This window comes from Ursus americanus, chromosome 22 (genome assembly GCF_024610735.1).
Source record: "Ursus americanus isolate L20-20 chromosome 22, mUrsAme1.1.p, whole genome shotgun sequence".
In the NCBI taxonomy this organism is placed as follows: Eukaryota; Metazoa; Chordata; class Mammalia; order Carnivora; family Ursidae; genus Ursus; species Ursus americanus.
This window is the reverse complement of record NC_142148.1, coordinates 43,226,726-43,242,499: the sequence shown is the minus strand read 5'-3', so window position 1 is coordinate 43,242,499 and position 15,774 is coordinate 43,226,726. Positions and strand designations below refer to the sequence as shown.

At 41.7% G+C, this 15,774-nt stretch overlaps 1 protein-coding gene across 1 annotated transcript in view; it reads right to left on the bottom strand.

Moving 5' to 3' along the window:
• CFAP61 (cilia and flagella associated protein 61) overlaps positions 1-15,774 on the bottom strand; it is a 295,349-nt gene that overhangs the window by 258,516 nt on the left and 21,059 nt on the right. The window contains exon 7 of the mRNA XM_045805725.2: positions 984-1,116. Within this exon, the coding sequence (XP_045661681.1) occupies positions 984-1,116 (133 nt within the window). The remainder of the gene's footprint in view (positions 1-983; positions 1,117-15,774) is intronic.

The following is a 15,774-nucleotide window of genomic DNA, read 5'->3' as shown; positions in this document are numbered from 1 at the left end:
ACAAGTCCAAATTGAGAGATGCGGCACAAAATAACTGACCTGTGCTCTTCAAAATGGTCATTGTCATGAAAAACAAAGACACACTGGGGAGGTGTTCTGATTACAGGAGACTGAAGACACAGGGCACCTGAGTGCAACAGATGATGTGGATTTACTTCTGCTATAAAGGACTGTCAGTACAACCGGAATAAGATCTGTAGATGAGACAATAGGACAGTAGGAAGCATAACTGCTCCACCTGATCACTGTACTGCAGTTAGTCAGAGAACATTCTTGTCTTTAGGAAATACACACTGAAGTATTTAGTGGTAAAGGCGCAACATCCACAACTTACTCTTAAATGGTTCAGAAAAAAATATAAATAGTTCTAAAATAATACATATATGTATAATATCTATATTATGGTATAAATACATTTATGCGATAAGTAATATGAATATATATGTTTATATATATGAAAATAGATAAATATATAGAGAGAAAAAGCAAGCAAAGAGAATGATAAGGCAAATGTGGTAAAATGTTACCATTTAGGGAATTTTGGTACCTAGAAGTTTTCTATAAGTGTGAAATTTCATTAAAACAAAGAGTTAAAAAGAATTATTTTCCAAGCCAAACAAATTCCACGTGCCAGCAGGACGCTAGTCTGTGATCTCTGCCCTCTGGGATCCTGGGGTCTCAGAAATCCCCCCAGACACCCTCAAGAATCTCTCTCTCACCCTAAATTCCATCCCTACCTTCAGGGGCAGGGCACAGAGTCCACAGCAGCCTGGTATCTGGAAGCACCTCACAAAAACCTACAAACCTAAAGCCAGGTCACACAGGGAAGGAGGGTGATGTCGCTGCTCAGAAGCGGGCCTGGCACGCCACCTGGAAGTGCCTGAGGAAGCAGGGAGCGATGGCAGCTCCGGGGAGCTGGGCAGTGTCGCTTATTTCTTTCATTTTTCTCACTAAGCACATCCCCAGGTGGATTAATCACCAACCTCACACACAACAGCATGATTCTCTTCGTCTTGGGCCTCTACTAGTTCAGCCAGGAAGTACTCGCCGTAAGTTTCCTTCAGAAGTGTGTCATGGCGCATAAATATCGGCATGAGATCATCATGATCTTCTACCCTGTTTAAGGCAAAGGCTTAATTAAGTTCAGTGTTCCTTCCTTCAGTGGAGCACCTACTATGTGCCAGAGCCTGTTCTAAATGCTGGGGACACAGCAACATGTTGATGGCATGATGCTGCATTCAAATAGGAGAAACACAATGACAATATAGCAAATATATTACTTCATACATTTCAAATAGTGGTAAGTGCTCTGGGATGGAGAGTGACAGGGTCAAGCGGTCAGGGAAGACCTCTCTGAGGAAGGACATCTGAGGTGGAACCTGAATGAAGAGAAGGGCAGAGAGCTATGTCAAGGGACCTGGGGATAGAAAATCCCAGCATATTTGGATATGGAATGTAGGGCAGCATTTGTCATGAGACAAAGGACAAAAAGCTGGGGACAACTTTTCCCAAGCATTTCAAGGAACACTACTTCTATGACATTGCCCTCAGCATCCCCTTCCTCCCCCCAAAAGAATTCCACTGTCTAAAGACAATTTCCTAGTATAGGTGCCTTCTGGAGTGACACAGTTATGTATTAAAGACTGAGAAGTACTAGCATAAGGGATATTTAACCTTGTTTATGCATTTATCCAACACTGGCCTGTGGTACCCTTTATTCCTATCAAGGTGGGTGGAGAACAGAAACCATGGTGCTCGCCAGCCCTTCTGACTCAGAGAAAGTTCCAGCAGCTCCCCTGTCATTTGGCAGGGTTCTAGGGCTGGTTCCTTTTTATTCTAGTTGCCCTTTTAAACTAAGGCTTTTTTTCTGTGGCCCAGGACAGACAAGTCTGCTTATGGTCCCAGGTATTATCCCTGCTCACTGAAGTTCACAGCATCCAGGGTGGAGGTTCCCTTCATTCCTGTCTCTCTTGTCATTCTCTCTGTGATCCCTCTACCATTTGTTGCGCTGTTCAGAAGCTGTTCAGTCAGGCCTCTGTTCTTCTTCAGGAGGAATTGTTCTGAAATAGCACTGATTTGGTGTGTCCATGGACAGGGTGTGTTCAGGGTCTTCCCATATCGCCATCTTGGACAGAAGTCTACCCTTTACTCCTTGAGACATCTCCACATTTCCCATAAAGGGGGAAATGCTGGTTTAAAAATAATGAAGCTCTGCTCACCATCTTGGAGACATTCACCTCAAATTTCCATTCTCAGGACTCTGTACAGTGACCTTGACAACCAGTGTGGGAGGAGAGGGAGTACCAACAACCAGGTTTAGGGTAGCACAGTGATGCTGACCCTTGGACTCCATTAACAGTCTTTTCTTCTTTTTAGTATACTCTTGGTTATATTTATATTTAGTATACTCTTGGTTATATTATATCTATTTACCTGCCTAGGATGTTCGTATACTCAATTCCTGATACTTCTCTTATTAAAATATTCTACCTTTTTGTTTCCCTGTAATATATCTGATTTGGCTACTAAATTCTATCTCTTCTTCCCTTTACTTCATTACTACACCATCTTCATCATCCTATCTGATGATCTTTTTTCTTTAAGATTTTATTTATTCATTTGAGAGGGAGAGAGTACAAGCAGGGGAGAAGCAGAGGGAGAGGGGGGAGAGACAGAGAGAGAGAGAGAAGCAGACTTCCACTGAGCAGGGAACCCGACGTGGGGCTTGATCCCAGGACCTGGAGATCATGACCTGAGCTGAAGGCAGACACTTAACCGTCTGAGCCACCCAGGCATCCACCTATTTGATCTTCTAATATGTTCTCTTTGACATTAATAGTAGGTTCATCTGAGTGAATCATGTGTATATAAAGCTCAGGACCTTACCCAGATTATCTGTTGCTATACTTCTCATAGCAACCCCAGGAGGTAGGCATTGCCATCTTCACTCTGTCGATGGAGGAGAGCAAGGCTCATAGGATTGATGAAATGCTCCAACTGAGATGACAGAAATAGCTGGCAGCAGAGCATGCTATGAACCCAGGTCAGCTTAGACCCTGCCATCACATACTACACTAAGCCAACAACACACTTCAAAATTTTACTTCAGAAAATTACTTTGACATTCCTTTTGAAAATGGGCAGCAGGAAGCATGAGCACAAGCAAAACAGTTGAGAGGAGACTTTGGCACAAGGGCCAGAGGTCAACACCATGGGCTCATCCACCCAGCTCTGCCACAATTCCTGGATCAGATTCCCCCCTTCCTGCCACAGCTCTACTCTCCACATCTAAATGCTTTAAAGTGGACAACTCCATGCACTCTGGATGAAAATCTCTACCCTGTATCCAAGATGAAACCTTTACTTCTGGTGACAGAGCCTCATCTGTTGGAATGATGTTGGTTTTTCAACAGCAATAATCATCTTGATGGAAGCATCATCTTGATGGAAGAAGTACCTATTTGAAAAACTAGATTTCTGGTATATAAAACCTCAGATGTAGGAGAAAGCTAGCCAACAGAGCATGGTACAAGAAGGAAAAAACAAAGAGAAGATGACAACCAGGGGGCTTAAACATAAATTCTCAGGTTGAATCTTATTCTTTTTTTTTTTTATAATGATTTTTTATTATATTATGTTAGTCACCATACAGTACATCCCCGGTTTCCGATGTAAGGCTCGATGATTCATTAGTTGTGTATAACACCCAGTGCACCATACAATATGTGCCCTCCTTACTACCCATCACCGGCCTATCCCATTCCCCCACCCCCCTCCCCTCTGTAGCCCTCAGTTTGTTTCTCATAGTCCATAGTCTCTCATGTTTCATTCCCCCTTCTGATTACCCCCCCTTTCTTTATCTCTTTCTTCCTGAATCTTATTCTTAACCTCTTGTCAACACTCTCTGGAAGGAGAGACAGTAGAGGGTCCTTATTTGGCAACCAGGATATTTGCCTGTTATACTATACTATCAACCTGGCAATGATGTCATCACCAACCAACAGTCTCGTTCCACATGCCAGAACATCAGAGGGATTCTCTAGTGATGAGTCTAAAACGTGGAGCCAGAACTGAGTCATGTACAGAATTGCTGCATCACTAATTGTACACCTGAAACTAATGTAACACTGTGTGTTCATTACAGTGTGTTACACATTACACATTATTTTAATAATAATGACTAACTAAATAAAAACATTTAAACATGGAGCCAGAAACAAACACCAACTCTGTCTTCAGGATGGGTGGGACTGTACTCTGACACCATGGCCATTTCACAAGCTATTTCAGCCCCACACTAATTTTTTAAAGTAGTCTTTGACTACCTGCCCATCTATTTCTGTGTATACACAAGCACTGTGAGAGCTACCAGTGGCCACCTCTGGTTGGGCATACCAAAGCTCCACAATAAATGCACTGAAGGCTCGCAGTGCTCTTTTGAAAAGATTGGAGAATAAATGAGAGAGTGTAGTGGTCAAAGCCTGGGCTGGAAGCCAGAATGCCTAAGTCTGGATTTACTAACTGTGACCTTGGGCAAATCACTTAACCTCTCTGTGCCAGAGTTTTCTCTCTGTCATAAAGACAGTAAATTAAATGGTGAGATAATAATGTGTGACATGCTACTGTTATTAATATTACTACTGCTTAGGTAGCAAGGGTCAATAAAAACTGAAGAACGTTTATAATCAATGCATGGAAAGGAAGAGGTTATCACTACAGACGCTTGAATCATTGTACTGGTTGCCCACTGGCCACTTTAGGTATAAACTTTCCCATTCTGTCCACTATCACTAATCTGTTTAAAACTCTGCTTTCTTTATCTCACTTCCTTACTCAAAAACTTTTGCTAGCTCCCACTGTTTCTGGGATGAACCCAGAGCCCTTAGCCTCATTTTTAAAGCCTCTTTCCATCATTATGACCAACAATAACACCAGCTGATCTACTCATTGTCCCTAGAAAGGGACCTCACCATCTTCCCTCCTTCTGTCTCCATCCCTAATCCAGCACTGTGACTCCCTCACTTATTCCAAATTCTGGCATCCTTAAAGGCTCACTTCCCCTCCCCTCCATACCCTCTAGTGGTTCATCTTCCCAGTTTCTCTTCCCAGGAACCTAATGACAGAGTCAAAACTGGATATCTATTGACCACTTTTGTATTAATGTCAAAGCACAGCATGTTGCCAACCAAGGAATATGCTCTTTGGGGACAGAGACAGAGTCCTGTGCTTCTCCGTAACAAAGGTTAACCAAGACACTCTGAACCCTCTTCTCAACTAGACTTCAACTTTGGCCTATAAAGACTTGAACAAACACCCACATACTTTCTTTGAGCTCAAGGCCACACCTGAGGATGACCCCAGCCCCCCTTGAAGTGCCTTCCTGAGAAAGCAAGGCTGCCAAAAGAATTTCCTATTTGTTCCAGCCAACACCTGAGGGTGGGGCCCCTGCCTCCCAGTCTCTGTGGGAGGGCAGGAGCCTAACTCCGATAAGCTCCAGCTATCAAACTCAGATGGGTTTTACAAGGAATAACCCCACTTCCCACGTCTTGTAATTTTTCGTTTCCCTGACTCTACTGAGACTCTCCTCGCCCCTTCCCAATTCCCTCATTTTCTCTTTTAAAGGCCCAGTCACCTCCGTATAAACCAAAGTTTAGTTCAGTTCACACTACACGCTTTTCCCTATTGTAATAATTATTACCGTTTAAAATCTGTCCTTACCACTTTAACCAGTCTGGATTTGTTGACCTTTGACACCTGCGTACCCTGTAGGCCATAGCACAGGAGCAACAGTGACACCAACGTGGGTGGGGCCCTTCCCATCCCCAGGATATGTGGGTATCGCACATGCACTGACAGCTCTGAGGGGTGCCATTACTAAGCCCGTTTTCCAGGTGAGGGACGTGTGGCCTGAGGGGAGCCCACGACCCTGTACTGACTGAGAAACCTGCCCAGGCACTTCAGTGCTAAGCCTTGGTTTCTCATCTACTAAACAGGCAGGGACAAGGACAGCAGGGAAGGTACAATGTAGTGATACAAGGGACTCTGCAGGCAGTAAGCCCTCTGCAGCACTTGCTCTGGGGAGATTTCACATTCCCCTGACACATCCCACACCACCTGGAAACCCCCTCTGACTGGCTCCCCCCAACCCCCAGCACTCAGGACCTCTCTCAAAGAGCCTAGAGCATCCACTACATTCCAGAAACCACTTCCCCACTTAACCTGCCAAAAGGGTGCTGTTAACAGAGGGGAGCTTAGATTCTAAAAGAAATCCATTTTCAAACACTTTGCCAAAAACAACACTCCACATTGATATTAAGAGAGCTTACTGTTGTAAATAATGGGAAAATAATTCAATATCCTAGTCCTTTTAAGTGAATCGAGACACCTATCATATAGAAAACTCCAAAATCAACTGTGTACTATGGGCTTTTATCTACATAGGATGAACACAAAAATAATACTCCATGGATATAAAAAAACGAAACAAAGGCTCAGACAGACCCAAGGCCGTACACCTAATCATGAGCCCTCTGCAGCCTACTAACGAAGTTATCCATAATCACACCTAACTACTACTTCTGCTGGGAAAAATAACAAGAAAATCTCCAAATTGCAGAGTTCTAAAGAGTCTCTCTGTTCAGCTCTTCCCCAAAATGGGTAGACTGGAACTTGTTCTGCCAAATGCATTCCTTGGGGCAATTGATAATTTATGATCTTGCATCAGCCCCAGTGCTAATGATAAAGTATGACATCAGCCTTGCAGAGTCTCAAATGGCATATGACAAAGTCCGGCCCCACAGAAACAAAACACCCCAGCTACGAAAAGCAATTCATCCAGTAAAATGTTCCAATTCGAGCACTTGGAGGTGATGAGCGCTGCCTGCCACTGGGACAGCAGAGCAGCGACTCTATGTGAATTCATTTGGCATAGTGCAGCCATGTGTCCAGCTATGTCAGGTTATAGTTCATCAACGTAAAGTAGAATGGGAATGATACTTTTCTGGGTGAAAAGCAACAATCTTAAATATCTTCCATTTGGGAAGGGGCTTGGAGGAGGCAACAATGTGCTTGTTAATGTAATTCAGTTACAGAATATTTTCTTTTACCTTGTTTGCAGGAAATAAGAGGTCCATCCCGTAAAGACTGGTTGATTGCTCAGGTACCTAAATGTCTATCAGACTCTGACAAATGTACCAGATGAAAATGGGAGTAGAATCCAAAGCATGAAGAAATCAACACATCACTTGGGGTGTGGGTGTCCTCTAACCCCAGGGGAAGGCAAGGTGGAGGATGACAGGAACGGGATGGCTCTCCCTTGCTTCCTGGGGGGACACGGTCTCATCATTTCCACTATGTCAGTTAGCTGGGCTTTCAAAGAATATCATGACGCCTGGAACCCACAGAACTTTCCCAGCTGACTGGCATGGTCTCTTGGTGACAGGGAGACCCTCAGATTGCTTCAAAGCTTCAGCATCCTGACCACTCCTCTGTATAATTACAATCCTAGAGGAAAATCCACAGGCTAGCTTCCCTCCAGGGTGGGAAATGCACATTGTTTCCTTGCCAGCAAAGAAAGCATTGCAAATTCACAGATGGAAAGTTCACACTTAAGGACTGGAACGACAGCAGCAGCAGGGGCGAGCCACCTTTGCATTCAGAATATTGGCTCGGCCTCTCCTCTCCTGTCTGACGGTATTTTCCACATCCAGAGAGGATTTGCATTTCATTAGCTAGACTTAAACATGTACTGTTGAAAAAGTGATTCTGATGTTACTTTAAATGCCATGAATATTGTATTTCTTCAATTCTGAGAGTGTGTGCCTGTGCTGTAAGAAATCAGTGAATGAAGGAAAAAAAACTCACAGAGCATCTAATTTAGTGGTAGTCCTAAAGAAAGTAGTGTCTTTGGGTTAAAACAAGCTTTTACCGTGAACACTGTTTCAACTTGAGGTAGGAGAACCTAGAGTCAGTCTTTTTCTTCAGATGCATAAAACAAAGCACCTTTTTCTTTCCAAGATCTCTTGTGACCTCTAGTGGTCTTCTTTAAGAAAATCAAATCCATCATTTCTCAACCACATATTCCACTTTAAAACTTGAAGATGGATTTTAGAACCATTTAGGTTCTACTCCTTGAAAAATGTCATGATTTTTTAAATGATGGAGGATTTTAAACCCTAAATGACTTCAAAGCACGTGCAAGGCCAGTAGGAGGGCTCTGACATTTATACCACTAGGATCTGATCCAAAAGTCCATCTTGGCACGCCGACACTCCAGCTGGATTGTTAACCAGATTTTATTGGCTGGGTCACTTACCAGGACTCAAGAAGAGCAATGGTGAAGCTCCTAATTGCACTATCCCTTCTTTTTGAATGCTTTAGGATTCTCATAACTTAAGCATCAGAACATTCATTTATATGAAATTGCTCAGAAGTACAACGTAAGTGAATTCCAAAACAGCATGAGGCTGTCAAATGCTTAATAAAAATAATTGCTTTAAAGGGTGAAATTTTCATGTTTAAAAACCACCAATCTTATGCTTTAAAGCCCTAAACTGTCTTTCATCTATTTTACATAGCAATAATGTTGACGCAATCTGGTTAACCTTTACTATCGGCAGAAAAGCAGCACTCCATTTTAGTTATTTTACAACACTGACTGACAGCACATAATCCTTTCCTGGTGAGTCCTCCCCCACTCCCACAAAAGACTCGAAAAAGGTAGATTTTCCCCCAGAAAGACTATTCCTATGGTTTCTCGGTCTGAGAACATCTCAAATCCACCGAGTATTAATCAAGCCAGAAGCAGCTATGCTTTATTTCAAATATTATGCAAAATACAGAACAGTAACTTTAATATTCGTGTCTAAGTGGAGGGGCAGATTACAGCACAATTTTCCACATGGGTAAATCAAAGAACTGGGACTGGGTGTTACAGTGTTAATTCCCTGGTTCTGAACATGTTGCCAGGTAAACAGGGGAAGGCTAATTACATTCCAAACCCTTGTCTGGTCTAGTGTTTTAAGAACTGTGTCTTCACTGTTAATTATCAGTGCAAGTAACTATTGATGAGACAGATGTCAAAAAATCAATGTGGGGGAAATAAGAGAAAAGCAGCAGCCTAAGAGGATGCACGGCCATGCTCATCTGAGCTTCTGAAAAATCTTCTTTTTCCTGCATTCTTAAGGAAGGGAGATGATCTACACAAACGGACTTTCTGGCTACCTGAAATTCTATACCTGCTAGTATCAAAACTTGAATGTGAACATTTTGGACAGAGGGCTTCTTAAAATGTGTCATACCTCTTCACCTTCCAAGAGCAAAACCATCAATTGTCATAACGTCACCATTCCCTCATGAATTCACTACTGTATGCTAAATTGTCTTTTTATAAATGCCCCTACCTCCTTACAAAGTACCCACTGTCATCTCCTTGCCATCAGGACTATACTCTTCTTGTGGCTTGCTACCTGCAGATTTCCTGTAGGCTGGGCAAGCAGGACGTTTCTCCACCAGAGGCTGAAGAGGCAAGACCTCAGGGTCAGGAATCAGGAAGGTTTAGTTCAGGCTGGGACAGCCTTGTCTCCTTGAAGGTTATAGTCTGTAACTCTAAAGTTTTCAAGGGCAAAGGAGGAAAGGAAGGAAGGGCTGAGATGGGAAGTAGGAAGGAGAGAAACTAATTCAAAACTGTCAGTTTACCACATGCTTACTAGGAGCCCACGCTGGGCTGGGCACAGTCTACACCTTTTCTCGAGCAACCTACAACCTGAATGCCAAGTGGGGCATCAGTGAGTAGATTAGCAAAGATGTCGCCTTACTAAAAGTGAAAGAAATAGGTCATTTTTAGATAAGCTGACTCTGTACATGTCAGTTTTAGTATTAGAATTATACACCACTTTCTATTACAATAATAGATTATATAGAATTATCTAACTAATTCTACAGGATTATCTATTACAATAATAGATAATAATACAATAATGTCTTGCCAAATATCTATGCTGAAAGTACTTAAGCTTTAAAATTCCTCAAGAAAATGACAATCGCCAAGATCTAGATTTGGTACACTGCCTACATACTTTAAGAAAATATGGAGCTTCTGGGTTGGTGAACACATGGAGCTTTGGGGAGAATGGCCCACCTGGATAGGGCACGGAAGCTCTGCCCCTTTCCCCACACTTGCCCTGTGCATCTCTCCCATCTGACTGTTCCTGACTTATATCCTCTTAAAATAGACTGGTGACCTAGTAAGTATGAAAAAAAAAAGGTCAAGAAAATACTTTTGGAAATGTGCCTCCCCCACCTACCGTTCCTATCTACCCTACTCCCTAAAATTGTCTACTTTGTACACATACATTTAATCATCCATCCAGATAATTTCTAAACTGGAAATTTATTTCAAATTCAACTATTTTATTTCAGATGAATCCTGTAAAACAGCACTCAAATCCACAAATATTTAGATACATACAATTTAAAATAACAAGATATTGGCTTGACCTAGCAGATTGGAAACAGTTTTAATAACTGAAAACATCCAGCGTTGGTGAAGTATAAGGAAACTAGACTCCACTCGTTAGAATATACATTGCTATGAATATTTTGGTTGAATAATTTGGTAGCATCTATTTTTAAATCTTGGTATTTAATGTACTCTTACCCAGAAATTCCACTTCTGGAACCTATACTACAGAAAAAAAATAGTACCTGAAGATATATGTACAAGGCCATAGTACTACTTGTTATAGGAAAAAAAATGAGGACAAATTTCCATAAATAAGGAATAATCAAATGACTATTAGTGCCATATGTTGAAATACCATGCAGCCATTAAAAAGAATAAAACTGACCTGGAAGGATGATGAACTGTTATATTAAATGAAAAATACAATTAACAGAACCTATGATCTTTACTACATACAGACAAAAAGATAAAGAGAGAATACACATATACTTGCACGTGCGTGTAGTTACATACACAGAAGACTGCAATGAGTAATTTTATTTTAAAAATTGTTCCAATTTGAAAATATAATTCATTTTATTAAATGAACCCATCCTTCAAGCTAATTAGCAAGTGGCAGAATAAAATGAAAGATTTTTAAATGAAATGAAGACAAAAGTTCAGCAATTATTAGACTACTTACAAGATCCTAAGCAATTAATTTATGTAAATTTCTCCTAACATAATAAAGAAACTGCGTACTTGTGAATACTTCTACAATAAAACTTCTTTAAAGACTGTAATTTCCTGAAGGGCAGGAGGACCTATTTTCCTGTGCTGATACTCACAAAAGAATCGTCATAAATCAGGAAGGAGGATTTGAAAGGTGTGAGAGAATCCATGAAAAATATTATTTAAAAAATATATTTCACTCACAGAATTCCTTTTCTTCAGAATGCATTTGGCTTGTATTAGCATTTGTATCCTGACCAAAGGAGTCTTATAAAGACAATTATAATGTGAGTATTTAGCTATGAATTTTAAAAAAAGGAAAGAAAAATAGTTTTCTACAAGGAATTTTCTTCTCTCTTTTCCTAAATTAGTTGGATAATTTGTATCAATTTCTTTTACTCCTTGGTAATCTTTCTTTAGACACATGCCAGCTGGATCTCAGAATGCAAAGCCAATACTCTATGTGGACAGTAAATATGGAACCACTTTACATTGTTTGAGTAGCGTTCATCACCTGCCTTCTTCTCTTTGCTTTCCTTCATCACCAAACTTCTCTAAAGACCAGTGGATATTCCCTTGCCTTCACTTCCTTGCCTCTTATTTATTCAGCTTGTTGCAATGTGATTTCTAACACCCAACTCTGCCCTTCAAGGAGGGACAAGACCAGACCCCAAACTAACAGGCTGGAGGTAGGGCACTGGGGACTAAGCGGCCACGGTTGATAGAGAGGAGCCAAAGGGCTGAGCTTCACAGAAACCTGAGGCCCGGACCCTGGGAAGACAGAGTTCAGAGCCATGAGGACAAGAGAAAAAGGAGAGAAGCAAATCAGGATGGGGCAGGGTTGGGGCTGGAGACTGGGGGAGAGGCCAGTGTCAGGGCAGGCAGCCACCCTCCCTCTCACCCAAAGTTCATTCAACTTTTCTTTAAAAGATAACAGAATTCTCCAAGTTATTATCATTTTTTTTCCTTAAATGAGTTTTGGCAGATCGTGTTTTTTCAAGAATTGGCCCATTTCATCTAAATTGTTGAATTTACAGAGCCCTTATCCTTTTATGTCTGTAAGATCTGTAATATCATCACCTTTTTCATTTCTGATATTGGTAATTTGTCTTCTCTTTTTTCTTGGTCAGTTTGGCTAGAAGTTCATCAGTTTTATTCAACTCATCTGTATCTTTTTAAATTTCTAAACCCAAAGGCCTCTTCTTTATACTCAAATTATTTGATTTCCCTGCATTATTTGGCAGACTTAAGAGTCTGACTTCTGTAAGACCCCTCTCCCTCTCTTCTAGTTTTCCTCCTTATTATCATTAACAGCTCATTTTTACCTTTCAAAATTCTGCCTAGACCTCTGCTTTTTCACTTTAAAATCTCCTCCTCAACTAGACAATCTCCTTTATTTTCATGACCTCCTCATTCATGAGAGAACCTGTATTTCCACCTCCCACCTCTCCATCTAATGTTATTATTTTTACTCTCAGCTAATGAACCCACCAACACCCCCATACTTGAAAACCCGAGTCACCATTAATTTGTTCACATCCTTCAACTTCTCCATCCAGTTGGCAACCAAACTGCACTTTCCCCCTCAAACATTTCCTTGCATCCATGCACCGCTCCCCGCCCCACCCCCCAACTGGATCTCTTTGACTTGTCACTGCCTGAATTCCAGCTAAGATCATCGTTTCTTGGCCAAACTGTTCTGTGCTCCTGCCTTATAAGCCACTTACCACATGAAAAGTTATCTTTCACACCCAGCCCATAACATGCCTTTCATCAGTGCTCCCTGCTGGTTGCAGGATAAAGCCTTCTCATTATAATTCTTCCTTTGCCATCTAGTGGCCTGCTCTTCCTCTCCACACCTTGAACAGCAGCCACACTTGCCTACTGCCTGCTAATAGACATTCCAGGTGCTTTCCTACTCCACAGCTTTGCCCAGTCTCTCCCTCTGACTAAACTCTGGCTCATCCTTTCTGACTGGATTCAGAGGCTACCTTCTCTATAAAACCTTATTTTAAATTATTTTTTAAATTGAGGCATAGTAACATATAGTAAAATGCACAGGTATTAAGTTGGGTGAGTTTTGGCAACTGCATGCTCCCCAATCAATATACAGAGCACTGCCACTGCCCCAGAATTCCAGCATGTTCCTCCCAGTTGCACTCTTCCCACCACCAGAGACAACCACTCACCTGTTCTCTACCTCTACAGATTAGCCGTTTGCTCATCACACAAGAGGAGTCAATAGTATATGGTCTTTGTTTCTATGTCTGCCTTCTTTCACTCAGCATGAGCTGAGATTGATCAGCCCTACTGTGTCTATAAGTTCATTGCATTTCATTGCTGAGAAGTATCACACAGTTTGTAAATGTAAACACTTACTCGTTGATGGGATATTTACATTTGGGGGTGGGGGTGGGCACAGAGGTTCTGTAGGAAGCTGCCTTCATCCTTCTCTGTTCTTTATTTTTCTAAGCCACCCAGGATTATAGTTTATTGTAGCTGGGTCTGTCTTCCCCATTTAATAGTTTTTTTAAGGTTTTATTTATTTATTTTAGAGAAAGAGAGAGTACTGAGAAAGCATGCTGGAGAGGATGTGGAGAAAGGGGATCCCTCTTACACTGTTGGTGGGAATGCAAGTTGGTACAGCCACTCTGGAAAACAGTGTGGAGGTCCCTTAAAAAGTTAAAAATTGAGCTACCCTATGATCCAGCAATTGCACTACTGGGTATTTACCCCAAAAATACGGACAGAGTGAAGAGAAGGGCCATATGCACCCAAATGTTCATAGCAGCATTGTCCACGATAGCTAAATTGTGGAAGGAGCCGAGATGCCCTTCAACAGATGACTGGATTAAGAAGAGGTGGTCCATATATACAATGGAATATTACTCAGCCATCAGAAAGAACGATTACCCAACATTTGCAGCAACATGGACGGGACTGGAGGAGATTATGCTAAGTGAAATAAGTCAAGCAGAGAAAGACAATTATCATATGGTTTCACTCATTTATGGAACATAAGAAATAGCAGGAAGATTGGTAGGAGAAGGAAGGGAAGAATGAAGGGGGGGTAAACAGAAGGGGGAATGAACCATGAGAGACTATGGACTCTGGGAAACAAACCGAGGGCTTCAGAGGGGAAGGGGGGTGGGGGACTGGGATAGGCCACTGATGGGTATTAAGGAGGGCATATATTGCATGGCGCATTGGGTATTATATGCAAATAATGAATCATGGAACACTACATCAAAAACTAAGGATATACTGTATGGTGACTAACGTAACACAATAAAAAATTATTATCAATCAATCAATAAATAAACCATACTTAAAAAAAAGAAAGAAAGCATGAGCTGGGGTGGGGGGCAGAGAGAAGATGCAGGCTCCCTGCTGATGCGGGGCTCAATCCCAGGACTCTGGGATCCTGACCTGAGCCGAAGGCAGACACTTAACCAACGGAGGCACCCAGGCGCCCCTGTTTAACTTAATATTAATAATATTTCATTTCCTTGGGCGCTTACATGTGATTGGAAGTGTGTGAACTACTTAGTACATCCATCAGCTCATCCAATCATTGCAAGGATTCCATGCAGTAGACAATGTCTGATACCCACTGACAAGGAGAAAACTGAAGCCTGAAGAGGCCAAGTTCCTTAAGTTAACCCATCTGGTGAGTAGTCGAATGAAGATCAGAATCTAGATCTCACGCCATCATTGCAAATTCTTAACAATTATGCCATAATACTACATGCCTGGTAAATAGTAGGCTCTCACTTTTTAAAATTTTAAATTTAATACTTTCTAAAGAAATTCAGTATTCTTGGCAACAGTTGACCCAAGAAGACACAATTTATTCTTCACTGATAAAACCAAACAACCACCCTTGTAAAATGATTTCATATGCACTTTTATTTCAAAAAAGCCCTTTTATTTTGTTCACAATTTTGTGAGTCAGAAATCTGGGAGGACTCAGTTGGTCAGTCCTTGCTTGGGGTCTCTCCTGTGGCTGCAGTCACATGTCAGCTGGGCTCCAGATACAGGGGGGCTGTCCTTGGCTGGACGTCCACAATGGCTCATTCACATGGCTGGCAGTCTATGCTGTCAGTGGGAGACATGCTGGGGCTGTCAACCCCAGGGCCAACATGTGGCCTCTCCAGCACAATGATCTCCCAAGATCACCTTGTGGGACAGCTTGCAGGATGTAAGATGGTGTTGCAGCCATTTTTGAAAAATAGAATCTGCCAGAGCCATCTCCTTAAGGCAGCTGAACTTTGGGGCATGTCATTGGGCCCACTGACGGTAAAGACTTTCAAGTTCCAAAATTCCTCTTTGGGGTCAATGTCAGGAAATAGGTGGGGTTTATTGGGAAAACTAAACAGGCAGATTTATTTTTAAGGCCATTTGAAAGTTATTTCACCCAGTGTGGGGCCAAGGATTGTGTTTTCAGAAACCGGTTAAGTAGTAAATGTACAACTGTGCTGGGCACATAGCACCAAATGAGTCTCATCAGATATTTAGTCTTGTAAATTATGTCAGCAAGGGGAACTGTAAATATCTCCAAATGAAGTAATACTTACGGGCATTATAAAATGATTTAATCC